This window comes from Vulpes vulpes, chromosome 15 (assembly GCF_048418805.1).
Source record: "Vulpes vulpes isolate BD-2025 chromosome 15, VulVul3, whole genome shotgun sequence".
In the NCBI taxonomy this organism is placed as follows: Eukaryota; Metazoa; Chordata; class Mammalia; order Carnivora; family Canidae; genus Vulpes; species Vulpes vulpes.
In genome coordinates, this window is record NC_132794.1 from 94300606 (window position 1) to 94328129 (window position 27524).

Genomic DNA, 27524 nt, shown 5'->3' on the forward strand with positions numbered 1-27524 from the left:
TTCCTGCTCCTCCCTCTTTCCTCTTTCTCTTCTGCTTTTCCTCATCAGAAAGTCTTTGATGTCTTTAAGGTCAAGCTTCTTTTTAAAGAGCTTTAATTAAAAATTTTTGGGGAAAAACTTTGGGGGGATTCCTGAATGGCTTGGCGATTTAATGCCTGCCTTCAGCCCAGGGTGTGATCTTGGAGGCCTGGGATGGAGTCCTGCACTGGGCTCCCTGCATGGAGTCTGCTCCTCCCTCTGCCTTTGTCTCTGCCTTGCTCTCTCTCTCTCTGTGTCTCTCATGAATAAATAAGTAAAATCTTAAAAAAAAATTTTTTTTTTGAAAATGGCCATTCTTCTTCTTCTTTCTAAGATTTTATTTATTTATTCACGAGAGAAACAGACACAGGCAGCGGGAAAAACAGGCTCCCCCTGGGGAGCCCAATGTGGAACTCAGTTCTAGGACCTCGGGATCACGCCCTGAGCCAAAAGCAGAGGCTCAACCACTGAGCCACCCAGGTGCCCAAACAGCCAAGCTTCTTAATGTTACTACTTACACTGAGGTGCCTGGGTGGCTCGGTTGGCTAAGTGTCAGACTTTGGCTCAGGTCATTATCTCAGGGTCCTGGGATCCAGCCCCTTGCCGAGCCCCTTGTTGAGCTTCACACTCAGCAGGGAGTCTGCTTCTCCCTCTCCCTGCTTATGTGCTCTCTCTTAAACAAATACATAAATAAAATCTTTAAAAAAATGTTACTACCTATACCTATGACCGCTGGGCATATGGTCACCTGTGGTAGAAAAGAGCATCAATCAGATCATAGAGCTTTGCTTCTTTAGCAAGTGTACACGTGTTAAAAAGAACAGATGATTAGAAGCTGCAAGCAGAAGTGTTATTATTTACACCATCTGTTTCACCTGTGATTGCACATTTATGGAGGGTCAGTGCTATGCCTGGATTGGGAGGGGTGTAAGTTGTAGTATGGAGCAAAACAGATACTTGCCGCCTTCATGGACACACACTGGTAAGAAATCTCGATTCCAGTGGTCTTCTGACTACTGTCATCTGCATTTTAGGGTTTGTTTTATAATCATTTACCTCTGTAGAAATTCACAAAGTTACAATGTGAACTGCTGTTTTGATGTTAATCAATTAATTAATTTCCTATTTAGTTCCAAAATGGATGTGAAGTGGCTTATCAACACTGCACAGATATGGTAAGACTGAAGAGTATCAAACAATAAAAACAAACGGTATTTAGTAAAAGGGGAACAGAGGATAAAGATCTTGTTCTAAAGACAGTTAGAGCAAATGAACCTGGTACTCAGCTTGACTGTTGAGACAGGAGGATGACAAAGTGAGAAGACAAAGCCACTTGCAGAAAGCCTTTAAAAAAAGGATGTCAGTTTTCACAGGAGAAATCCACTTTTTTCTTGGTTTTAGGTTTTATGAGGAATTTGTCTTTAGATCCTCATAGAAGGAGTGCTGAACATGTTATAAAATATGAGAAACAGGTATAATCAGAATACTTCTCTATATGTGCTGGTCCTGGGTGTTGATGGCAAGATCTATTAAAATATTAAAGAGTTGTGGTGGGGGAGAAAAAGAAAAAGACAAAGAGAGAGAGAGAGAGAGAGAGAGTACATGAATATGAATAAGAATGTATTTGTAATGTCAGGGAGAAAAATAGTTCCCCAGAGTGTTATTTCATTGTGATGGCCAGCCCCACCCCCCAAACACCTGAAAGAAGTCATTTTAGGGTGGCAGTAGTGTAATCTCAAGGGTAAGTTGGAGGATAGATTTTGCTTTCTCCAGTTGTTTATAACAGGGACAGGAGCCTGGAGGGAAAATGCATTCTCAGTAGGGCTACTTTTGCTCTCCCCATTGGACCTGGTTGAGGGCTAATCCTGGCTCCCACCTGCCTTTCTCAGCTGAAATAGGCATTATGCCAGCAAGGGAAATGAGAGTCCATTCTAACCCTAGCCTCTCTTTTAAATTCTAGATGGATATTGAACAGCTTCCATCTTACAGCAGTAAAATTTGGTGATGATGATGAAGATGGTGGTGGTGACAATAATGGACTCAGTTTTGGGTCCCATGGGGTAGTCAGTGCAGAAATCATGGAAGAGGTGACATTTAGAGCAGACCATGATGGAAATTGTGGCAGAGGGCAGATTATAGACACAAGGAATATGGTAAGAAAGTTCATAGAAGTAAGGCCGTGCATGGAGCCTTCATGCCATTCTGAGAAGCTTGGACTTTATGGACAATGGTTGGTCATGAAGATTTTTGAAGAAGGCAATCCATGACATAATGTTCCTTAAGTTTTAAAAGGTATCTATGGAACTATTCTGTCTAAAAAGTAGCCACTAGTCATGTGTGGTTATTGAGCCCTTGAAATGTAGCTAGTAGTTGAAAATATAAGTACCCATAAAATATACACCAGATTTTGAAGACCCAGTACAAAAAAATATGTAGAAATACTTTGGTAATTTTTATGTTGATTATCAGTTGAAATGAAAATATTTTGGATGTAATCAACTCAAGAAAGTATATTATTAAAATTAATTTCATTAGTTTGTTTTTAATTTTTAATGAAGCTACTAGAAAATTAAAAATGATCCATGTGGCTCACTTTATACTTTATTGGACAGCACTGGTGTGGAGGCTGGCTTGGAGAAAGAAAGAATTGAAAAGAAGGAGAAGACAGAAAGTTATAGTAAAACCTGAAGACAAGAGAGCATGAGAGTCAGATCTAAGGCAGTGACTTTGGGAATAAACAGCAGACAAAAGGTAAAAAGGCTTTTAAAAATAGGACTTAATAATTTTTCTGGATATGGGGATTAGAAAGAGGGAGGAGACAAAGTTGCATGTTAAATTTCTAGTCGTGGTGACTGAGAAGGTGAAAAATCATTTTTAGAACTTGATACTTTGACAGATGAATGGATAAAGAAGATGTGTGAGATATACACACACAATGGAATATTACTCAGCCATCAGAAAGGATGAATACCTACCATTTAAATCAATGTGGATAGAACTGGAGGGCATTATGCTAAGTGAAATAAGTCAATCAGAGAAAGACAATTATCATATGGTTTCACTCATGCAGAATATAAGAAATAGTGCAGAGCGAGGGAAAACCTGAATGGGAAAAGATTGAAGAGGGAGACAAACCATGAATGGCTCCTAACTCTGGGAAACAAACTGAGGGGTGCTGAAGGGGAGGTAGGTGGGGAGATGGGGTAACTGGGTGATGGGCATTAAGGAGGTCACGTGATGTGATGGGCACTGGGTGCTACACACAATTGATTACTTATTGAAAACGACATCTGAAACTAATGATGTTGGCTAATTTAATTTAATGATAATAAAAAAAGAACTTGATGCATGTGGGTTTCTGTGTGGACTTGCATGTATAGGAAGCAATGGGGAATCCAGATGAGAAGCTCCAGAGAGGGAATAGAGTAGATTCAGGAGTCAACAACCAGGAGGTGACAGCTGAAGCAGGGAGATGGGTGAGTAGATGAGCTCCCTCCACAGAGGGAGAGGTGGAGTGAGAAGGAAGCACAGAGAATTGGGGTCATGATGGAGGAGAGGTGAGCTGAGCTTGATTGAGGCTAGTCAGGGAGGACCCCAGAGACCCTGGTACCACATAGACCAAGGGAGATCTTTCCAGATGGAACACATTTGCAAATGCAGGAAGTGGAGGCTGTTGGCCAGGCTGTCTCAGGGAAGCCACTAGGTGGTATTTGTTGGGAGTAAGGCTTTGATGAGTCACCTGAAGGCAAATGTCAGCTTGCAGAAAGTCCAGCAGAGAGTGGCAGGCACGGAAGGGGGAGACTACAGGTAGAGGGGAGAACTCTTCTGAAGATGTTTGGCCACTAGAGAAGGTTGGTGGGGACTGGGAGCCTGCCTGAGGAGGGGGAGGCAGCACAGGGCACAAGGACTATTAGGCAAAGGGTGTAGGAGGGAACGCCTGTAGGTAGGAGGGGGCGATAATCCATAGAGCAAGGCCTAGAGGCTGAAGTGGGGCAGGAGATGCGTGAAAATACGACACGTTGGAATCTTTCATCCACTTTTTCCAAACAAATGCTTAATAGTCACATCTCAAGTCCACCTCGAGGATCGGACCTTTCCGCAGGCGCGGTCCAGGTCAGATGGTAGAGAGAGAGAGCAGAGAGTTGGCAGCACTGCTCTTGCAGAGGACTGTCCCCGTGGGCTACGGCTCCCCTCCCCTGTGGGCCTGCGGCTGGGGGGGTGGGGGGCTCCCGCTCCCGGGCTCTGGGAGCGCCCACTCCGGGCGGCCTGCCTCCCGGAGGCCAGTCCACTTCTACCCTGGCAGCTAGCCCCTCCGCGCAGAGCCCACGCGGGAGGGAGGCCTCGCGTCCCTCCCCAGGCCCGAGCCCGGCTCGGCTGCAGCGCCGGGCCTTCCCCGGCAGGGGCGCTGGGAACCCGCGGATGGCCGGCTCGGGTCCAGCGCCCACCTCAGCCGTCCGCGCCGCAACTTTTCTTGGGGCGTTCTGCTGCCCTCGGGCTTTGGCATCCCCGACCCCGAGGCCCGCCTCATTCTGGGCTGGTTCGGGCTTGGTTCTCCCGCCCAGCCTCCTGGGTTCCCAATTCCCGACTTCAGCTCGGGTTGGAAAGGCACGTGCGCGAGGGTGGGGCTCCCGGGAGCCACTGGTTGCCGCCCTGCGTGGCCAGCTCAGGTCCCCAGGCCGCCTCGGCCTCCCCCACCCCTCTTGGTCCTCCCCTGGCGCTCTTTCGCCTCCTCTCTTCTCCCGCTTTTCCTTCCGCACCATTATTTCGCCTCCCTCCCTCCCCCCCGTTTCTCCTCTCTTCTCCCTTTCCCTTCTCTTACCTTCACCCCGTCTCCCGCGCTTCCCCCCCTCTGGCTAGGCTGTAACCATCGCCCACAAAGGAACTCTCCGTCTCCTCCCGAGGCGGAGGGGAAGGGCCTCCAGGCGGTCACGCTCTCCAAGCCCCTCTCTCCATCCTACTCCTTCCCTAACAACCCCTCCTCCCTCCTCCAGCTCAGCGCTTCTGGCCTTTCCATCCCCTAGAAATCACGGGAGCTTCTCGGAGGCGGCGGGCGGCCCTTCGTGCTGGGGCCTGTAAGCCACATCTCCTCCTCGAGTTTAGATTCCTTCTCTCCGAAGTCGCCCTTTTCCTACAGGGCTCCGGGGTCCCAGCCCAGACTGCGTCCCGGGCGCCCAGGCTGCGCTTCTGCAGCGGGGTCCGGGGGCCTGGTGAGCCCGCGCCGCGCCGCGCCGGGGGCCCTCTCGCTGGCGGCCGGCGCTCCGAAGGAACAACGGGGCCGGCTCAGAAACCAATCTAGGAAGAGTGAGGACGCGACCTCAACCCCAGGCTGCAAGGTGGGGGCTGGATGCCCCCCGTGGGAGCGGACGCTCTCCACTGTCTTTCCTAAGCTCCGACCGGGGTCCCGGGAAGGAGAGCCGCGGTTCCGGGGAGCGGTGGGAAACCCCCGTCCCTGCCGGGGGCGCCTCCCTGTTCTCTCCCCTCGCCCTCCACGAGGCTTAAGGAATGACCACGGTCCATCCGCGGGCGGTGGGGGGCCAACGGGGTGCGCAGGGCGCCAGGAGGAGGGGGCTACCCGCGGCGGCCTGCCTTGCTCTGGGGATTGCCTTTCCGAGGACTCGCAGGCTCCGGGAATGCAAGCACAGCCCGTGCGTGATCGGCGCGCGCCCACGGCCGAGCGGACCCCTCCCCGGCCCCCCACCCCGGGGCTCACACTAACACGCACACAGACGCGTGCAAGCGCGCACGCACGGAGCCGCGCGCCCCCGCACACCCCACCGGCCCCGGGCTCCGCCAGGTGCCCCCGCCCCGCGGCGCCCGCCAGCCCCCGGCGCACCCCTCGCTTCACCCTCTCCCGCCTGCGCGCACGCACGCGCACGCACGCAGTCCCCGCGCCCCCGCAGCGGGCGGGGGCGCGGGCCGGGAGGGGAGGGGCGGGAGGGGCGGGAGGGGCGGGAGGGGCGGGCCCGGGAGCCGCCAGCGGAGTCCCGGGTCCATCCCGCGCTGGGCTTCCGCGCGCTGCCTCCCCACGCGAAGCCTCTGGTCTCCCCCTCGGCTTCCGAACCCGAACAGTTGGCGCTGAAAACACTTTACTCCTCCTCCTCCTCCCTCGAGACCCCCCCACCCTTCCGCTCGCCACCCCCCGTTCCCCACAACAGCCCCGAAGAGTAACCCCCCCCCACCCCAAACGCGGCCAGAAGCGGCTCCCAACTCTTCGGCGGGAGCAGGTTGGAGGCTGGATTTCGCAGAGACTCTGGATTCGGGTCCGTCGCCAGCCCCTCCTCCTGGATCCGGCTCGATTTTCATCTTTTAAAAGAGGATTTTTTTTTTCTTCTCATTACCTCTGAACGCTCTTTTTAACAAAATTTCTGGAGGAGCTCCGTGAGGAAGATTTTGGGGGGAATCATCTTACGGGGGGAAGGCATCGAGGGGGCATTTATTAATTTCCCCTGGGTTTTGGACCCCCCCTTTGGACGAGAGAGCGGGCGGCCGCGAGCGGGGAGGGAAGAGTGGAGAGGACCCGCGAGCGCGCCAGCCCGGGCCCCCTCCTTCCCCGCCGCCCCCTCCCCACTCCCCCCGACACGGACTCGCTCGCTGGCTCGCCGGCGCGCGCACACCCCCCGCGCCGGACCCGCACCTCGGCGGGCGCCACACTCCCGGCAGCCCGAGCCGCGGCAGCCGCAGCGGGATGGAGGCAGCGCGCACCGAGCGCCCCGCAGGCTGGCCCGGGGCGCCCCTCGCCCGGACGGGGCTCCTGCTCCTGTCGACGTGGGTCCTGGCCGGCGCCGAGATCACTTGGGGAGCGACGGGCGGTCCTGGGCGCCCGGCCGCCCCGGCTCCGCGGCCGCGGGCGCTGCTTCCTGTCCTCCCGCGGCCGGTGGTAAGCCAGTGGCCGGAGGAGCTGGCGACCGCGCGGGGAGGCGCCGCGCTCGGGCGCCGGCCCGGGCCAGAGCCGCTGCCCCAGCCTGGCGGCGGCGGCGGCGGCGTTGGAAGGAGGCAGGGAGGAGCCGGGGCGCCGGGGCCGGCAGGCGCGCCGTGGGGACCGGGCATCCCGCCTCCGGGCAGGGCTGGCGGCGCGAGGAGGAGTCGCCGGGCGCAGCCCCCCAGCGCCCTGGCACGCGGGGACGCCCGGGCCCCCGCCCTGGCCGACGGTGCCCCGGGAAGCCGCCCTCTGGCCAGGGGTCTCCGGGAGGAGGCGAAGGCGCCGCGGGCCGGGGGGGCGGCGGCCGAAGAGCTCCGGCTGCCCAGCACCTCGTTCGCGCTGACCGGGGACTCGGCCCACAATCAAGCCATGGTGCACTGGTCGGGACACAACAGCAGCGTGAGTACCGGCGGACCGGTCCGCGGACGGAGGGCGGGAACCGGGGACTCGTGGTGGCTCGAGGGTCGGGCAGAGGCGGGGGCGCCCTGACTTTGGAGAGGACAGGTCTCTCCGGCTTTCCCCACGCCCCCAACAGGTTAGCGGAGTTTGTTGGAAGAGGCGCGCAGTGTGTTTGCTGGAGACCCTAGGTTGGGGCCGCTCGAGGGGCGGGCGCGGGGGGCGGGGAGGAGTCTTAAGGACGCGCGGGAGAGGGGTCTGTGGCCCCTCTCCCCGTCCTCGGCCCGGAGAGCCCGTTTTCCCGTCGGGCGCTTGAATTCGTGGGCGAGGACGCGCGGCCTGAATTGGCCAAGGACCCGCTGGGCACCCGGACGGATGCTCCGACCGCCGCGCCCCCACCTCTCCGCCCCTCCAGCCACACTAAAGGGGACCCGGTCGCTGGAGGCCACTCGGGCCCCCAGAGCGCTGCCGACCCTCGGGCCGCTGCTCTCCGCCCGGGCGCGCTCTCTCCCGGCCCGGGGGTGGCTGCGCCTAGTGTGCCCCAGCCCCGGCTGCGCCTGACGGAGCCCCCGTTCAAAGCCCCGCGCTGCCTGGAAAGCTACAGGAGAGGCAGCAAAAGCAAAAGTTCAAAGCGTGAAATGAGACTCAGCACCCATTCCGCACCGCTCGCCCTTCCGCGTGCACGAGCACACCTAAGTCTCGGAGCAGAAAAACTCGCTCGGCCGCTGCGCCCCGCCTCACCCGCGGCCCGCGGAGCGGAGTTGGGCCCCTGCGCTCTCCGCGCTCCGCTCCACCCCTTCCCCTCCGCGGCCGGGTTCCCCTGAGAGCCGCTGTGCCGACAGGTGGCGCCCTTGAGCCCCCTCGCGCGGCCCCGGCGCTGGCAGCCGGGCATCGGGCATCGGGCATCGGGCATCGGGCATCGGGCGTCGGGCATCGGGCGTCGGGCTCGCAGCGGCAGCGGCAGCGGCGGGCGGCCGGGGCGGCTGCTGCAGCCCGGGGAGCTTGCTCCGACAGGCGCCCCCATCCCGCCGCCCTCCGGGGCGCAGCGCGGCGCGGCCACGCCGAGAAACCGCGGGAAGGCGGTCACCCGCGGGGGTGGTGGCGGGGCGGCCTCCCGCGGGCCACCCCCTCCCCTCGCGTCCACGGCCCCCCCTTTCAGCCGGGCGCGCAAAAATCCTTGCCGCTTCTCTGGCTCCCCGGATCACATCAGAGCCCGGCGCTGGGGCAGAGTCTGGAGGATGATGGATGTCTGTATGGGCAGCTTTGGGGAGCTCATTTGATCGGAAAGCACTGCCCCTCCCCCTGTGTCTCTCTTCCTGACTGGCAGTAGAGATTTCCCTGGGGAAATTCTGGCCTTATTTTAAAGGGGCCCCCGGGGGTGTCACAGGGGTGAGGAGCGAATGACAGGAAAGCCAGGAGTCCGTAGAGTGCAGCACATGGGCGCTGCCGAGTGCAGATTTCCTGGTTCTTCATGTCACCCAACACAGAGCGCAGCCCAGCCCAGGTACAGATGCTGAGCTGGGAGGGTTTGTGCGGTCTGGCTCCGAGAGGCGCGGTGGCTGGCTCCTTCTGCCTCCAGTGAAGACCTCCACCGCTTCGGAGTGAACAGCTCCTGGGCAATGGGGGCATGTGGAGGGTGGGCATCGCGTGCCTTGGTAGGGGTGGGTGTGGAAGGCTCTAAAGTCCCCAGAGGAGAGAGGGAGAGGGAGAGAGAAAGCCTGCAATTCTCTGACAGCAGCTGGTGTGACTCTCAACTTCATTTTAGTTTGATAATGAGGAGTTGTGTGTGCCTATGTATGTTTTTGTTCATGGTCATACCGGGTGAAGAGGATGAAGAGGATATGTGGAAGTAAATGTGTCCCTAGGAGGAGGAGGTGCTGTCCTCACATATGTATGACTTTATTACGGTCACATTTGGACAATATAAATTCACTCTGCCTAAAGAGTTTTCTTATGTCTGTGCCTTTATTTTAAGGACCATTTGTTGTTGTTGTTGTTGTTGACTTACGGATGGGACTTGGAGAGAATGCTTTTTGCAAATAATAGTTCTAGGTGCATGGCCTTCTCTGCCCATCTTCAATGTGGATGTGCAGTAGAGGAAGTGAGGGGGCAAATCTAGCCCTAGGCCCCCTGGGGAAATGGCTGGAAGTTGAAAGAGGGGCAGAAGTGCCTGGGGGAGTGGACCAGTGGGTCTTGAAGCCCTTAGTGACAGCAGTGAGATCTGGACAATCCAGGAACAGCCCTCAGGATGCTTATTGGTTGTGTTCTTGGCCAGTCTTAACTGTCCAAGCAGAGGACAAGGCAACACAGGTGGGTGCAGGGACCCCATCCTGTCCTTTCTTTCTGGTGGAGAGGGACTGCCTGTTCAGCACCTGGGCTGGACCTGCCTCTTCCCACCCTACTGTGTAGGCAGTATCAGCGGGAAAGGTTTCATTGAGGATCAGGTCTGTGCTGCTCTGAGAGATGAGGGGGACACATGGTCATGTGGCTCTGTGTCTGAGAGACTTTAAGGACCCCCCCCCCCCCCATGAGAGGAACAGGGGAAACCGGTTCCTGCAACATTTTCAGGTTAGCTTTGTTCTCCCCTCCCCCTCTCCTAAAGATAGCAAAAGAAGATGCTGTAAATAAAAGCCAGGGGATGCAAACTTTCCGGAAGCTTCCCTCATCATTGGTTTCAAAGTGAAGGGAGATGTCCTAGCACCAGGCTCTTCCAGCATGAAAAGAGAGTTCCACCTTCTGACTTCCAAACGTGTCCTTTTCTGGGAAGGCCACCACTTTAATTGTGAGCACATTGGGGTTGCCTGGTCTCTTTCCAAGTGCCTTTGGTGGACCTCATTACTTGACATGAATTCCCCTTGGGGAGGTTTTCAGTCATCCCGTATAACTGAAATCAAACTCCACTCCTACAGTTTGCAGCCAGGCATGCAGAGCTGGGCATGCCCCGCTCCATTTGTCCAGGTGTGCCCAGGGTCTCTCTCTGGCCTTTACTATCCTGCCAGGTGTTCTGGGTGAGCGGTGAGTGGACTTGGGCTTGGAGCCTCTATGCTGGAAGGGCACTTGCCACCCTCTCTCTGTCAATCTCTAGCTGGATTCCTGGTGATTAATGGGTAAGAGAGTGTTTCACAAACACCCGGTGGGAGCTCCATCCCCAGGGCTTGCGGGGAAACAGGAAAACACATCATTCTGCCCTTCCCCTTTAAATGAAGGAAGATGCCTTCTGCTTGCTCAATGAATTGGCAGATGGCTCTGGAGACTGAAAAGTTTTGAAGGCTATGGTCTACTTCTCCATGCCCCCTCCTCCTTGGAGTAACCCTTGTGTGTGTGGGGGGGATCCCCCTTCCTGGTGCTGATTTGAGAATGCTGCATTCTCCCTTGGATGACCCCCATCCCTTTCCAGCAGCTCACTGGCAGTGGAGAGCGATTTGCAGGCTGCTACCCCTGCAGTGTGTGTCTGGTTGGAATGACTTGCCAGATAGTTTTCAATTAATGTGCCCAACAATGCACCTTGGTGAAGAGAAGCAGGGAATGCTGATAATTCCAGGTCCCCTCCAGATCACCCTTCCCTAGCATGCTAGGAGGTGGAACACACAGAAGCTCCCAGGAGGAATTTCATACCTTTAACTAATTCAGCTGGACTGTGTTCTAAAATATTTACTCCTAATGTGCAAAATAGTGACAGCTTTGATCAGATTAATTGTATTTCACTCACTGGAGCAGCTAATTGTAGCTCTCAGACAGATTTTTCAAATAGCTTTTGGCTGGATTGTCTTGCCTTCATCGTCCCAGCTCACAATCCTCGTGTCACAATATCTTAATGCGTTTTGCCTTCTCAGAAGCTTAATAAAGAAGCCTGCCACATAAGCCATTCTTCAGGGGTTTGCCAAAAAGAATCTGTTTTTTAATTAATATTACAAGGGGAGCCTATCCTTTGAGATGGAGCTGGGAAATGCAGCAGGACATAACAGCACTAATTGCTCCTGGTCACTGTCATCTGGGGTTGGGGTGGGCTGGGGAGAGGAGGGGGCTGGACATAAGGCTATTTGTCTCTATTTGTCTGCTCTGCGTTTCCTCTGATGGCTGGGTTACAGGGCGTGATTTGCTTCTCAGACCCTGCAGTTATTTCCAAGGTGAGCAGAATTTGCAAACTCTTTAATTGCGAGGCCTGATTTAATGATTGCAGAAATGCAGTGGTTGGAACTTGCTTCATAGTTGGCAAAGGAGTACTGGGGAGTGGCTTCCCCAGTTGTCTTGGGTTTAAAGAGAGGAGGGTTTGTGGCTCCAGAGCCAAGAAGGCTCAGGGGGCTGGGGGGAGCACTGCTTTTCCCTTGGGCTGTGTAAATCTGTTACTGTCACTGGGGAACTTTGGAACTGGATGGTAGATGGGCCCTGGATCATCCTGTAAGGAGCAGAGAGGTGTGAGAAAGCCAGACCTGCTAAGATAGGAAGGTGCACCAGGGGTTCATCCAAGGCTGGGTACACCTGAGGCCTGGTGGTTTGGCTCATTTGTTCATTTTCTGCTTGCTTTGGCCTCTTGACAGGCTTGAGACACTTTTCCTTACAGAGGGAAAATGTCGAAGGATAATTTTACAAGTTTGGGAGAAAAGAGGTCTTAATGGAGTTGAAGGTGGAAAATAGGGAGTGTGAGCATCAGTGGGCTTCAGCGGAACCGTCATGGTGGGGAGGGGGTAGATGGAAGCTGGCTGGCCATACTCACCCCCTTGTGTCAGGGAGGTGACTGAGAGAAGGGTCTGGATGGTGCTCTGGTTTTGCTGGCAGTGAGTGAAGATGAGAGAGCTCTGCCTCACAAGCAGGAGGGACTCAGCCACGTTCCACCAAGTAGGTGAAGAGTGAGTCTCACGTCTTCTAGAGCAAAAGCTACAAAAGAATTAGAAGTCCTTGTCCCTTGAGGTGTCAGTGATTTCTTTCTTGGGTTCTTCCTAACTTGACAGTTATCATAATCAGGCATATTTCAGTGAGTATGTGTACCTTCTAGCTCGAGTGCCTTCACCTTGGATTCAAATCCAGAGTCATTTAGCTTGGCATTCAGGCCCCTTCACTTTGTGTGTCCTGGGTCTACTTCTCCACCTCTCTGTTCAACTATTCCCTGGTGCATTCCTTCCCTCTAGCCAAGGGAGCCCCTTCATTGTCCCAAGTCCCTTCTCGACTCTGAGCCTTTGCCCTTGAGGTCTTCTCTGCATAGAATATACTTCTTCCTCTACTGAGATGCACCTGTTATTCATAGCTCTGCTCAAGATCCAAATGCAGTTCTCTCTAGAGCTTTCCTTAAAAGCATTTATTTCCCTTTTTCCTAATTGCCTGTAGAATTTAAAGACTGTACCACACATTTGATCATGATTTAGTTCAGTACCTGTTTATTTTAATCTTATATCATATTGTGTTTTCAAGGTGAGGGATGAGGTATGAAATCATTACCACGGCACCTCCCCCACCCCTCAATGTGAGATTTGCCTTTCTCCTTGGGGCACGTGGCACAGCGCTTGTCACATAGGTCAGTATTCCCTCACTGAACGGACTCTGGGGAACTAGACAGTGCCTTAGCTGTGTGGGGAGGACAGGCTAACACTGTGTCTTAGTAGCACCGCATTTATATACTTGATTGATTATTTCATATATGAATTTTAGTTCAAGATTTGGAGGCATCCCTATGCCACTTAGTAAGAAGAGAGAAATAGGGACTTGGCAATAATCCTGGCTTCTTCCTCTTAGACTTCAGAGATCATATAGATTTACAGAAGGTATTCAACCATTTGCTGAGTGTTTCTTACGTGTGTGGCCATGTTCTGGGCACTGCGGGGTCAGTCGGGGTGTGATGGAGGGAGAGAGAAACAAGGACAAGACAGCCTTTGCCTCAAGGGCCTTCCAGTATGTTTTGGATGTGAGACTGCTAACAGTAAAGGTAAATAACAGATGATACCAAGATAGAAGCCATGGGGTGATATGTGGTTAATTGTCAAGCAGTCATTTCTGGCCATGAGTTCAGAGGAGAGAGGCCCACTGGGGGAGACACTGTGGCATTGAGACTCAGAATGTCAAGGTTGGAAGTGCACGTGGTTAATTGTCTTCAGCAAATCACTCAGCATAGAGATGAGGGGTGTGGGACTCAGACAGAATCATGGCATCCCATGCTCTGGACTCTGCTCTTCCTTTTCTCTATATAGCCATCCCTTACTCACTTCCGAGTGTCTCCTTTCCCCTGGGGTTGACAGACCAGTTTTCTTCCAAGAGGATTTATGTGTTTTCCCTTGGGGGGAGGGAGTAGGATGCTGCCCATTTTATAGGTAGGATAGACCGAGTCTGAAGTTGACTATACACACAAAGCTAACCAGAGAGGCTTAGGATTGGGTTCCTCCCTCGGGTCCCCTGGCCGTGTTCTATATCCACATGCCCACCCACTGAGGTGGCTGCACGCCATAAATATCAAGCTCCTCAATGTTGGACAATCTGTATCTTACTAACTGTTGTTAATGGGGGCCTCTTGTGAGTCACCTCGTTATTTGAGTTCGTGAGTGAATCAAGCCTGGTTGCATCACCAGGCACATTTTGCTCATTTATTTTGATCAGTGTAGTTGGGGTTTAATCATTTATGGAAATGCTTTTCTTTATAGTACGCTAATAAATGTGCTGCAGTAAATTTGAAAAAAATTATGGAGTCTAAGAACTTTAGGATTGCACAAATAGCTTTCTGTTATTAACTCCTTGCTGGGGAGCAAAGGAGACCATCCCCACTGGGTTGGGATGAGAGGGACCTGGAGTACTGTGGGGCTAGTCATACAGGACTGCTGGCGAGTAAATCTGCCTGCTGCTACGTAGGGGCCTGGTACTTCACACACACTGGATGAGAACCTAGTTTAGGGGGAAAACTGGAAATAGAGCTAGATAGGGCAATCAAGGATCCTGTTAGGTTGTAGATTGTGGGATTATTTGGTCTGGGTCTGAACTGATACTTACGGATTGTATTAATCACCAATGCAATCTTTCTCAGAACTTATTGAGAAGAGCTCTATAAAATAAATTGGAGCATGGGTTCTGGAACCAGGTGCCTGGATTCAAATCCTGCCTTTGTCTCTTAATAGCTGTGTGACATTGGGTAAGTTGTTATTCTTTCTTCACTGTTTGTTCATCTACAAAAAGAGCAGTATTAATAGTACCTTTCACACAGACTATTGGCAGGATTAAATGAGATTGTGTACATGGCAAAGTGCTTAAAAGAAGTACTGGGCCTGTGGTATCCCTCCAGGTATCTTACTTAAGTCATTATTTTTATTTTGGAAAGGGCTTTCCTTTCATTTTCAGATGGAAACATTGAAGCAGAGGAAGGAGGTACTTGCTCTAGGTTTTCCAGTGAGCCGATCGCAAAGCCTTGGCCAGAACTCTCTGGGAGATGCTCACTTCAGGCACCTCTTGATCAATGGCCAGGTAGTCTCTGTGATGTCTCATCTGTGTTGTGATAGTGGAAGCAATAGAGAAGCAAATGACTGGAGCCTTTGAGATTCATATTCAGAATTTGTAATAGAAATGGTTAGAATCAAATAGAACAAAGTGAAAGATTACGTTCATTAACAGCTTATATGTTGGATATTTTGGGGGGACTTCATTGAAGGGTTAAGGAAGGTACCCAGAAAGTTGAAGAGTATCTTCACTTGGCTTGGACATCCATAATTATACTTTATAGCTAACTTTGGAAGACTTCCTGAAGCAAGTGAGCGAGACAGGTAGCTTCAGGAAACTAGAAAACAGTGGGCTGCTGGGGCTGGTTGGCAAATAGAGCCTGTAGGGCCAAAGACTCATGTACATGGAAACCATAGGATGAACCTTGACATTTCAGCTTTGCTCCTCCTCTTGATCTCCTAGCTCTCTCTGGTTCGTGCCTGGTGTCAAATGGAAATATCCATGACTAGAACTCTCTGCAGAATATCTGCAGCCTCTTTCCTGGAAATATCACACTGACCAAACCCATTAGTTATTTTGTAGTGATTTGTACTCATCAAGATACTGGCTTGTATTCCCTTGTTGCCTGCATCCTGTGTACCAAGAATGGAACCTGAGATCCCTACACAGACACTAGAGGGAGTGTTGCCCTGGGAAAGAAGTGAAAATAAATAGAATGAAATAATAAAAAAAAATGCTGTGCAAGGAATTGTTCCAAAGGAAAGAAGAAGAGAAGCAGCACCCTGCAGGTGCATTGTGTGAGGGGTTGTTTGGTGACCCAAAGATACATATTGATTGGCAATAGGGCTGTTCAGTCCTGGGGGGTTGCTCATTCAGCCACTTCCTACAGAGAAAAAGAAATGGGTGTTTTGTCCAAATATGTCCATTCTGCAGTCCATGCCACCCATTAATGACCCAATTAATACTCTAGAAGTAAATTCAGCAGGAAGCGATGCTCAGGCTTGGTTCCCCTGTCTCCTTTGCATTTCCTCCCTCTGCACCCTTTCACTTCCTGTGCATGGTGGTCAGTCAATAGAAGCCTATTGCGTTGAATGGAATAAATACTCTCTTAAATGCCTAAAGCTGCCTGGGTAAAGAATGAGTGTCTTGAAGGTGTAGGAACGCCTCCTCTTGTTGCCTCCCCAGGCCTGGGCCCTACCCCTGGACATCTCTGCTCTCTCTCACCAGTGCTCCGATCCCACATGCCCAATTCAGTGCTTCAGTCTTTCTGGTGTCTATGGTAAGGTAGGCAGTTTCTCTTCCAGATGGTTAGAGTCAGGTTAAACATTACACTGCGGCATCAGAAATGAACTTTTTCTTTTTAAAATCTGTTCTCAGTGGGAGATGGAGAACAATTACTGAGTCGAACATTTTTTTCAGGGATAGAAAAGTAGCTCAAGCTGCCATATCTGAATGTGATTACATGTAGTGGAGGAACTTGTTACAATCAGACTTTCAAGACCATAAAACTGGAGATGCAGAGACATTTGTTTTCCAGGATGGTGGTAGGTAGAGGAAGCTATTTTTAGAGGCAAAAGAGTTGCTTGTGTCACTGTGTAGCTGTCACTGCTACTCATACTTGAAAGCAAACTTTTGACTGGAAGATTTCTCCAAACTTTTAAATGTCTTCTGGGTTATGAGAAAGTACCCAAGCAATGGTGACTTTGAACAGATCTCTGAGCCTCAGTTCCACTGGCTGAAAATTGGGATACTAGTGAACTTGGGTTGTTGATAATCTTAGAGACAATGCCTCTAAAGGGTCGAGCATGCTAGGTTATTATGTTGGTTAAGAATGTTCTCATTATTTGTCTACATAGAAAATGGTGTAAGTTGAGTGTCTACCCATTTGTAGCAGATCTGTTGGTTCCCTTGCACATATCCCCTTGGCACTCTGCTTGCTGGCCTGACCTCTAACCATCAGCAACAGGGGTTGTTTGCCCACTGGAACTCACTTTAATCACCCAAGGCCCAGGCTAGGAAGTGTCAGAGAATTAATTCCCATCAAGGAATAGGGAGCAGCTACTTATCAATGATCAGTGGAATTTGGTGGATAAATACCCCAGCTCCCTTACCCTTTGGGGTAGGGTAAATCTGAGACTTGTTTTCCACACTGTCTCCCAGAATCATTGGGATTAAGCCCCACTTGCCTACTGTGGTAACTTGCTTGCTTTATCAACTGCCTTCCCATCCCTCTCTCATGTCCCCCTTCCCATAACAATATTTCTTGGGATCAAATAAACGACTTGAATTCAAGTCTTTGTTTCAGGGTGTGTTTCTGGAGGAATGCGAATTGAGATACCTTGGTTATTTCCAAGTGTGTTATTGTGGGCTCTCTAGAGAAAGAGAAGCAATAGGAGATCTATATCTATATCTATATTTATATCTGTATCAATCTCCATAAAATAAGTTACTATAAGGAATTGGCAGACACTGTAATGGAGGCTAAGAAGTCCTAAATCTATAGTCAGGAAGCTGGAGACCCAGGAGAGTTGATGTTGTACTTCCAGTCTGAGTCTGAGTCTGAGGACAGGAGAAGACCAGTGTCCCAGCTTGAAGATAGTCAAGCAGAGAGAAAGAATTATTTCTCACTCAGCCTTTTTGTTCTAATTAGTGCTTCATGGCTTGGATGAGGGCACTCACATTGGGAGGGCAATGGGCTTTACTCAGTCTACTGATTCAAGTATTAATCTCATCTACAAACACCCTCACAGATACACCCAGAGTAGTGTTTGGCCAAATATCTGGGTACCCCACTGCTCAGTCAAATTGACACATAAAATTAACCATCACACCAAGCCAGGAATTTCCCTCAGCCTCTTTTAAAAGTCTGCGCAGGGCTTTCCAATGGTACATACTGGGTGTAAGGAGGGAGATGAAGTCAATGATCCTACTTCTGAGAGGGTCCTCCTTTTGACTTGGCCCCTCCAGAAGAAAGGAGCCCACTCTGGGGTTATACTGAGTGCAGGAATAAGGTGCTGGGCTTTGAGGAGGGGACAACACCTCCAAATTAGTGTTCCTTGTCATTTCTCAAGGCTAAGGAGCCTCACCTCACTCCAGGGCCTGTGCGTGGTGGTTTTCATAATACACAGAGGCTCCCTAAAATTCTGACCTCTACCTGTTGGCAGATGACTTCCTGCCTGGGAATGGGTGCAATTTCTCTTTTTCTTGAAGTTCGTAAGGAGTTGGGCAGAGAGCAGCCGAGCTTGCCATCGGTATGCTCCTTTATAAGATCTCATTAGTGAGGGGCATCGTAATACTTTGGAAAAAATATTGGTCTGGGAGCTGAGACTCCTAAATTTGAATTCCTGATGTACACTAACTGCCTTAGGCAGGTCACCATTTCTTAGGTGTAAGGGAATGAAGACTCTTCAGTATATGTCTATAAGAGTTTGTTTATTTTTTTAAAGATTTTATTTATTTATTCATGACACACACACACACACACACACACACACACACACACACAGGCAGAGATATAGGCAGAGGGAGAAGCAGGCTCCATGCTGGGAGCCTGATGTAGGACTTGATCCTGGGACTCCAGGACCATGCCCTGGGCCAAAGGCAGGCGCTCAATTGCTGAACCACTCAGGCATCCTCAAAAGGTTTTTAAATGGGTGCATTAGTAGGGAGAGAGTCTAGAATGATAAAAGTACTGGAAAATGCTTCTTTCAAGCATGCATAAATTTGGTCTTACCCAAGTGGCTATGCATTCATTCATTCATTCATTCACTCATTCATTTATTCCTTTCTTTGTGTAGTGTGATGCTAATTAAGTTACTGAATTTTCCAGGATTCAGTTTCTTTATCTATAAAACAGAACAGTTGCATAAATTGATGCAGGCCCATCTCAGCCTGAACTAGATGTGATATTAGGTCAATCATTTCTTTACATGTGAAATGGGGACAATCCTCTTTGTTCCCTTTATGTCACTGTTAAAATAATGACATAATGCACCTGGAAGCATTTTAAAAAGAACGCTTCTCAAAACAATGTGAACAGGGGCAATATGGATTCAAGATGTTTGTTCACCTTACCTCTCCTTTAGTAAGCAGCTAGAGGTCCTTCCACAACAGATTTGAGACCATGTCCAGCGACCACCTTGTTTTGCCTTCTCCCAGTACAAGTGAAATGCTTCCATTAGCACACATACCATGATGTTAAAAACCTCAGACTTCCTATTCCAGGCACGATGTACAATTTATTTCAAGTCACATCTGATATAATAAAATTCTCAGATGGGAGTGTAATTTGGATGTTTAAAAAAACATTTGTTCCAGGACTTGACCTGTATTGATTGCTCAGCCTTATTCCTTTCAGATAATATGAAGTATTTGGGAAGCATCTGATACAATGTCTAGTGATGTAGACTAGACACCCAAAAAGCATATAGCCTTGTATGTGAGAAACACATACTGGGAAAATATTAGAGAACAGAGAACAATGTGGGATACTTAAGAAATGCCTGAGATGTGATCTAGACCACAGTGAAAGAAAACCACCAATAAAATGCTGAGACTATTATGCTTGTTTTAGTATCTACGACAAAATCCCATAGCATGGTTGACAATCCTCATGACTAAACCTGTGTGATGTCCTGAGCTTTAAGATCAGATGGGTTATTTTTTTTTAAGATTTTATTTATTTATTGTTGAGAGACACAGAGAGAGAGAGAGGCAGAGACACAGTCAGAGGGAGAAGCAGGCTCCATGCAGGGAGCCCAACGCAGGACTCGATCCCGGGTCTCCAGGATCATGCCCTGGGCAAAAGGCCGCGCTAAACCGCTGAGCCACCTGGGCTGCCCCAGGTGGGTTATTTTATGCTCTGACAGTTGCTGAAGATCCCGCCACATTAGTTTGGGCTGTGACTTTCTTGTGCAGGTTTCTGTTTTTTTTTTTTTTTTCTTCTCAAGTTTCTAATTGTTTTATCTTCCTCCTAGACAGAAGAAACATCTGTTTCTTCACCATTGTACTAAGATATTATAGCTTCTTAGTTGTATTATTGGATGTTCTAATTTGTACCGATTTCTTTCTAGGTCTGCCTTCCTGTCGTCACCTTACTATTTATTCTACTCCTGGGTTAGTGCTTCTATTTTTTTGGCCTCTTTTTTTTGGGGGGGGGGGCTGATATTCATTTTCCTGAGGTTTATCCTCAGTATTCTTTTGTAGGGAGGTCACAGGACTGTCTTGGCTTATTCATATGTCCTGACATAAATATTGATAGATTGCTTTTAATTCTCAAAAGATCCTGGCTTGGATGATACATTACATGGTCACCCAGCACTTGAGCAATAGTTTTTTTTTTTCTTCTTCTCATTCTTGACATGTCAAAAATTTATCTGGCTCTCACACTGGCTTGAAGGTTTATCTAGACATAGAAATCTAGGGTCAAAAAAATTTCCGTTGGATCTTTGAAAGATTTAAGATTACCTTCTGGTTTTGTATCATCTGCTAATTTTGGATTATATGTGTCCCCCTCTCACTCATGATGGATGAGGGTAGGGAAAGGAGGAGTCTAGCATGGGCTACCTGTGGCTTCGTTCAGGTTAGTCACGCACAACCCTTTAAAGAGACCTGATGCATTACAATCTGATTTATGGAAAATCGGCAACATGTTGTGGGGGATGAATCACTACAGAGCAATTGCCATAGACATTTACTATTGAATACCTTTAATATAAAACTTAGCCCCAAAAATGTAGTTTTAGCTACTTTTTATTTTAAAAATGTAACATAGCTTTTTAAAAACATCATTCATCAATATTCAACAAGTATTTGTAAAGTACCTGCTATATGCCAGGCGTTGCTGGACTCTAAATATATAATGGTGATCAGTGCTCTGAAGGAGAGGTTCATGATATTATCAGAGATTACACCAGGCACATTTAACTTGAGAAGAGCAGAGAGGCAGAAGCAGATGAGCTGAGATCTCAAAGATAAGCTGGGTTAATTAGGTGAAGAGGAGAGGGTGGAATGTTCTGGGCACAGAGCGTCTGGGACGTGAGGGAAGAAGGTATATGGAAGAGACAGAGGGAAGGATATTGTGGCTGGAGCAGAGGTTGTATGGTCTGGAGGCTGGTGAGAGATGAAGCTAGACATACAGGCATGGGTAGGGCCTTATGGGTCCAGGGGAAGGAATTTATTCTGTATCCTAAGACATTGGGAGGGTTTAACGTAGGAGAGTCCTATAATTAAATTTGCATTAAAGAAAACCACTCTGATCACTCTGTAGGATAGATGGGGAAAAGGAGACCAGACTGTCGCCGTAGCTAGAGAGGGTGATAGCTTGGGTGGTGGCCACGGAGGTGGGTGAGGAGAAGGCAACTGAAGAAGTATTTAGCAAGTGTAGTTGATTGTATTGTTGGCTTCTCTATATAATTCTTCACACCTCGATATAACCCCCTTTGTATTGTGCCCTGGGAGTGCCCTTTCTTTACAGGTGGGGCCTTCATTCTCTACCTTCTAACTTTGGGTTTGGCTTTGGGACTTACTTTGGTCAACAGAAGAAGTGCCAGTTGTTAGCAAGAGGCATCAGGTGTTTCCGTGCTATCTCGTGCTCCGCAGTAGCCATGAGGAAGCATGTCCATGCTTATTTGCTGGTCTGGGGAGGAGAATGAGACAGGTCCTGTACAGCCACTCCTTGCCAAGCCTGGCCTACATTAGCCCAGCCTAGCCAAGAGCAGCAGAAGAGCCCAGCCGAGCCTAGCTATGTCAGCCAACCTCCAGCTGCCCTATGTAGTTACGAGCATAAGTGATTCTTGTGAGAATAAGCAGTTGAGATTTGAGTGGTTTACTCCATAGCATTTGTGCAGCAAAAGTTAACTGATACAGCAGGTGAAATCAACAGAACTTGATGGATTGGACGTAGCAAATTTGTGGGAGCATAACTAGAGTATAACAAAGTAAGGCTCACCTATGTTTCAAGGTCATTAGCCTCATACGTGCTCTGGGCTATACTTAGGTGTGCCTTTGGTGGTTTCCTGCCCCTCACCTCTATAATTCATGGATTTTCCCAGAGCTGAATGAGGTAGGTCAGATTTCATGGTCCAAAAGAATTAATCTTTCCCTCTTTCCCCCTTCTCTTTCCAGTAGCCTACATGGATTCCAGCAGAGTGCTGGAGCCAAGTGGTCCTCAGGTCCCTCAATGGGTGCCTTCAAGCCCAAACACTCAGTGTATTCTTGTGAGTTGTAGTCAGTTTCTGCGCTAGCTGTGAAGATGGGATTTCACTTTCAAGTGGGGAGAGATGAGGGGCCAGGGATTTTTCTTAGTCTTGACTGATTATTTAAAATATATTAGTTCTGATAAAATATTTAGCTTTTAAACAACAAATTTAATATAGGGAATTGTGTTTTATTTATTAATTGCAGTTGCAGGGAGATTGGTAGGAGTTGTGCTAAAGTGCACTGTTGTGATTTTGCAAAGTATAGTAATTACTGTAATATTTTGTTGAATTATTAATATCTACTATGCCTGCAGGAACATAAGCTTCTGCAGTCAAATTCATTTCACGATTGCCTTTTCCCCTTCTGGTTCTGTTTTGTATTTTCTTCTCTTTCTTGTACACTTATGAATTTTTTAAGAAATGGAGTTGGAGGGGCAAGGTTGATTATATGGTGTAGAACACCATTGTCACACCCCATAACAATGTAGGCAGGCAGGGGAGAAAGCCTGTGATTTCTTGATGGTCTCTTGCCCCAGCCAAGTCTGTCAGTAGTACCAGACTAAGGGATGCTGAAAGGATCATGACTGGGAAGAAAGGACTCATCAGTGTACGTTTTCAGGAGCTGAGATGAGGAGAGAAGATAATGGGAGGCCATGTGTGGGCACACATTCTATGTGTACATGTCTCTAAGCAGAGCCAATCTTTCTTGTAGGTGGAGTTGGCAGGTGTTTGGGTTTAAGTGTTGAAACAGCACTAGGCTTCCTTATTAATTGTTTCAGCAACTATTACTTTGGATCTGTTATGTTCTCCAGTAAGATCATTGTGGATGATGATGGTAATGATGATGATGGGGACAGCTTAGGTGTGTGGATGGGCTCATGCTGCAATAGAACTCCAGATCCAAGCTCAAGGCACATGTAGGAGTATCCCTCTGGTTGTTGGAAGACCAGCCTTCACATCACCACCTACCAGTTTTACGAAATGGCCCACATCAGTCAATAACCCAGACTTATGTTTCCTTAACTTTTTCATCATTTCAGGAATCAAAATGCAATCACATATTTGAAAGGTTATTATAAACTATACATTTCCAGACATATTTAAGGGCATGCCTTTGTTATTAAATCATAGCAGAAGTTGCTTGTACTTGTGGTGTGATTTCTTAGGGGCAGCAGGAAGTATTATCTGTGTGATTTTGTCTTTGTTTTTGCTAGAAACTTCACAATGCAAGAGTCATTCTTTTGGGTTAAACATTATTGTTGCCAAGATCCTTTTAAAATACCTGTTGTTGAGAGACAATATTTGAGAGCTAGAAAGAACAAATTATGATCTAACCACATCCTTTTCTAAATATGGAAAGCATGACCAAGTGAGACTGTGGAGTGATCAAGATGGTGGAAGCACCACACCCATGTCTAGCTACCTGACTCGTCGTTCAGTGCTCTTTCTGCCACACCCTGATGCTCTTTCATTTTCCATGAAGTTCTCAATACAATCTAGGACTTTTTCTCCCAGAAGGGAGCCTTGGGTAGAACGAACACATTTGATGACTCTGGGGAGACACTGGGGGAGGGATACTCTAGGTGGCATAGTCATGCTTGGGTCCAGTGGACCTCACTCCACCTGTCACTGTCAGTTTGGGCAGGTAACTTTTCTGCAACCTGGTTCTCTCCTTTATACAACTGGGATTAGAATCACTATTTTACACAGCTGTTGTGATGTTTTAGTGAATCTGAAAGACTTGGCAAGTTTCCTGGCCTGCAGTGGAGGATACTGGAAGGGAGTTTTAGATGGTAAGAGGTTCTGCAGATTAGCATGGTCTGCCTCATAGTCGGTATTCTCCTCAGAGCCCTTTTGCCCATGGTGAGGGTGTGTGTGAAGGGGAGAGGGAAGTTGCATTCTCAACACTGCCATTGCCCTGCCCTGGAGTGGGGAAGGAGGGGGCTGTGATGTATCCTGGGAGGAGAGCCCTGTAATGGCCTGATGGATGGGCTAATAGCAATGGCTCTCCTTTTCTCTTTTCATCTCAGAACAGGGCAGACCCAGCCCCATTTAGAGGCACCTAGAAGAAGTGGGGATGGCAAGAGGTGAGAGTGAGCATCTTCAGATATAAGCAGGTGACTTGGAAGAAGAGATGGGCTTATATCCACATTCTGGATCCTTCTATGTCATATGGGCTTCTTTTCTTCTTCTTCTTCTTCTTCTTCTTCTTCTTCTTCTTCTTCTTCTTCTTCTTCTTCTTCTTCTTCTTCTTCAATTATTAAAGATTTTATTTATTTGAGAGGGAGGGAGGGGGAGAGAGAGCAAGAGAGCAAGCCCATGTGCACTTGAGCAGTGGGGGAGGGGCAGAAGGCGAAGCAGGCTCCCCTTGATCCCAGGACTCTGGGGTTGTGACCCTAGCTAAAGACAGATGCTTAACCAACTGAGCTACCCAGGCTTTGGGCTCCTCTTCTTGGTTTAAGCTACTAATGTGGTTTCTTGAAAATGGGTTTCAGGTTTGTTTGTTTGTTTTTAACTGAGAGTTTAATTTTGCTTCTAACAAGTCCATCCTAAATTCCTTGTTTACTGGCTAGCATCCATTATTGCTTGTGAATTAATGGCAAGTAAAGCAGGGCTGTGCCTGGGTTAGGTTTTGGGCAGAAGATGGGATTTCCAGAGACAGAAGGACATCTGAAACACCCCAGAACCCTATGTCTACTCTTAGGGCTGGGGGCTGAGCCAGCGTCTGCCTCAAGTGAAATAAGAACTGGACCAGGGAAGGGTATTTGGTTCCCCTTCCTGGCTCTTTCCTTCCCCTCTGCCCATCACCCTCCACTATCTTCTTTCTTCCTGCACTGGAAACATGTTTTAACATCAGTCCTCCCCTGCTTCAGTTCTCTTTCCTGAGGCCTTTGCATTTTATTAGACATTTTTCCAGCTTCCCTGAGGTTTAATCAAAGAACAAAAATTGCATGTATTTAAAGTGTACAATGTGATATTTTGACATATGCATACATTGTGAAATGATTACCACAATCAAGCTAATGTATCATCACCTCATATAGTTACCTTTTTTTTTTTTTTTTTGGTGAGAACATTTAAGATCTGTCTCTTAGCAAATTTCAAGTATGTAATATAGTATTAACTACAGTCACCCCTGCTGTACTTTAGGTATCCAGAACTTTTTTCATCCTGCATAACTGAAATTTCATACTTTTTGACCAACCTCTCCCAATTTCTCCTGCCTCCTAACCCCTGGCAGCAGCCACCTTACTATTCTCTGTTTCTAGGAGTTTGACTTTTTGAGATTCTGCATGTAAGTGAGATCATACAGTACTTGTCTTTCTGTGCCTGTCTTATTTTACTTAGCATCATGTCCTCCAGGTTTACCCACATTGTCACCAATGACAGGATTTCCTGCCTTTTTAAGGCTGAACAATATTTCATTGTGTGTGTGTGTGTGTGTGTGTGTGTGTGTGTACCATCTTTCCTGTATCCAGTCATCCTTTGATGGATACTTGGGTTGACTCTGTATCACAGATATTGGGGATAATACTGATGCCATTTCTGGCCAGAGATGCTCATTTCCTTTCTGACCCCTCCCTGAGGCTCAGAACACTACTCAGAGCTGAGAGCAATAGCTCTGACCAAAGACTGGCTTTGGTCATAGGTTGCTTCTTCCTTTTCCCCTCCTCCTCCTCTTCCCCCTCCTCCCCTTCTCCCCTCCTCCTCCTCCTCCTTTTAAGATTTTACTTATTTATTTGAGAGGGAAAAAGAGAGAGAGACTACACATGAGTGCAGGGCAGAGAAGGGCAGAGGGAGAGGGAGAAGCAGACTCCCTGCTGAGCAGGGAGCCAGATGCAGGGCTCCATCCCAGGTCCCTGGGATCATGCTATGAGCCAAAGAAAGGTGCTCAACTGAATGAGCAACCCAGGTGCCCCTTGGTCACATGCTTCTAATACTGGATTTTCTTTGGTTAAGGAGGCAAGGAATTGGGGAGAGCTGTACTGTCTCCCTTCCCTTCCATAAATCTATTTATTTAAAAATATATATGTAATATAGGGCAGCCCCGGTGGCGCAGCGGTTTAGCGCCGCCTGCAGCCCGGGGTGTGATCCTGGAGACCTGGGATCGAGTCCCAGGTCAGGCTCCCTGCATGGAGCCTGCTTCTCCCTCTGCCTGTGTCTCTGCCTCTCAGTCTCTCTCTCTCTCTCTCTCTCTCTCTGAATAAATAAATAAAAAATCTTAATATATATATTAATATATAATATATATATATATATATATATATATATATATATATATATATAACATAACAATTGCCATTTGAACTGTTTTGAAGTGGCATTGATTATGTTCCCATTGTGGAGCACCAAAAACCACTATCTACCTCCCAAGCTTTTTCACTGCCCAGACAGAAAGTCTGTGAATATGGTTCAGTGACTTCCCATTGCTCTGAATTCTCTTTGTCAGCACAGGATGGGGTGGGGGGGTGGGGGGTTGTTGGTTCCTCCATTCTTCCTTCTCCTGCCCTATCCCTCATCTCTCCCCCTCTTCTCCTTTCCTCTACCACAGGGGCCCATGTCTTTGGGGATGCGGAGAAGGCTTGTAATATTCAGGGCTGAGAAGTAGCCAACATTTCCAACCCTCTGCCCCCTTCATGTTCCATATTCTTCAGCTGTGAAAATAAAAACACTTCTTGCACTCCAAGATCCGTGCCTTCTTCCACCCTCAACGTGTTCTTTTGGCTTGGGTGCATTATGCCAGAGCCCTGACAGGCTGGCCATGCATGTCCAGTGCAGTCTTATACTTGGGACTTGGTCTCAGTGAAGCCTTTTTTTGTGGGAGACTTATTTCTATGTAACTGCGATCAGAAACGGGCACACTCCATAGTTGAGTTGTTATCTCCTGTATTCATTATTATCTTTGTCATTATAAGTAGTGAATGATGATGAGCAATGCATTGTGGTTCGGGCACTTTTATGTATTTACAAATAATATATATCATCCTGCAATAGTTCAGAACACATTGTGAGTAAATTCCGAACTGTGCTTCCATGCTGTGGCAGATGCTGAACAGAGACAATTCAGATTTGCTGTGGTCTTCTGGGAACTTGAAATCTAAGATAAGTACATGTAAATAGAGGAAGATGGAAATGCTAATTCTACACTGGCACCCGGAGTGAAACCTTCGGGAAGACGATCTAATGTTTACCAAGGACCTACTATGTGTCCGATGTCTGTCTTGTGTGCTTTGCATGTGTCATCTCATTTCCCCATGTCAGTGAACTACAAGTTGGGGCTACTGTTGTACCGGTCCCTTACAGATGAAAAAACCATGATGGAGGGAGGTTGCATCAGTTGCCAGGGTCACAGAGGTAGTAAGCTACAGAATAGATAGTGAAATAGAAGAACATACCTTTTGAGAATGGCAGGTCATGGAGTCTGCTATATTACTGACATAGAAATGAGGAGCTTATAGAGTTTGGGTGTAGGGACAGGCTGAGACAACCAGAGCGAATGGTTGTGTAGAGATGAGGAGATGAACTTTTATTTCATTCTACAATGATATAATTTTATAAAAATCACAGACGTTTACTGTATT

At 48.7% G+C, this 27524-nt stretch overlaps 1 protein-coding gene across 1 annotated transcript in view; it reads left to right on the forward strand.

Moving 5' to 3' along the window:
• Window positions 1-6577: 6577 nt before the first annotated feature.
• SORCS3 (sortilin related VPS10 domain containing receptor 3) overlaps window positions 6578-27524 on the forward strand; it is a 586685-nt gene continuing 565738 nt past the window's right edge. Inside the window, exon 1 of the mRNA XM_072739947.1 lies at window positions 6578-7336. Coding sequence (XP_072596048.1) covers window positions 6704-7336 — 633 coding nt within the window. The 5' untranslated portion in view covers window positions 6578-6703. The remainder of the gene's footprint in view (window positions 7337-27524) is intronic.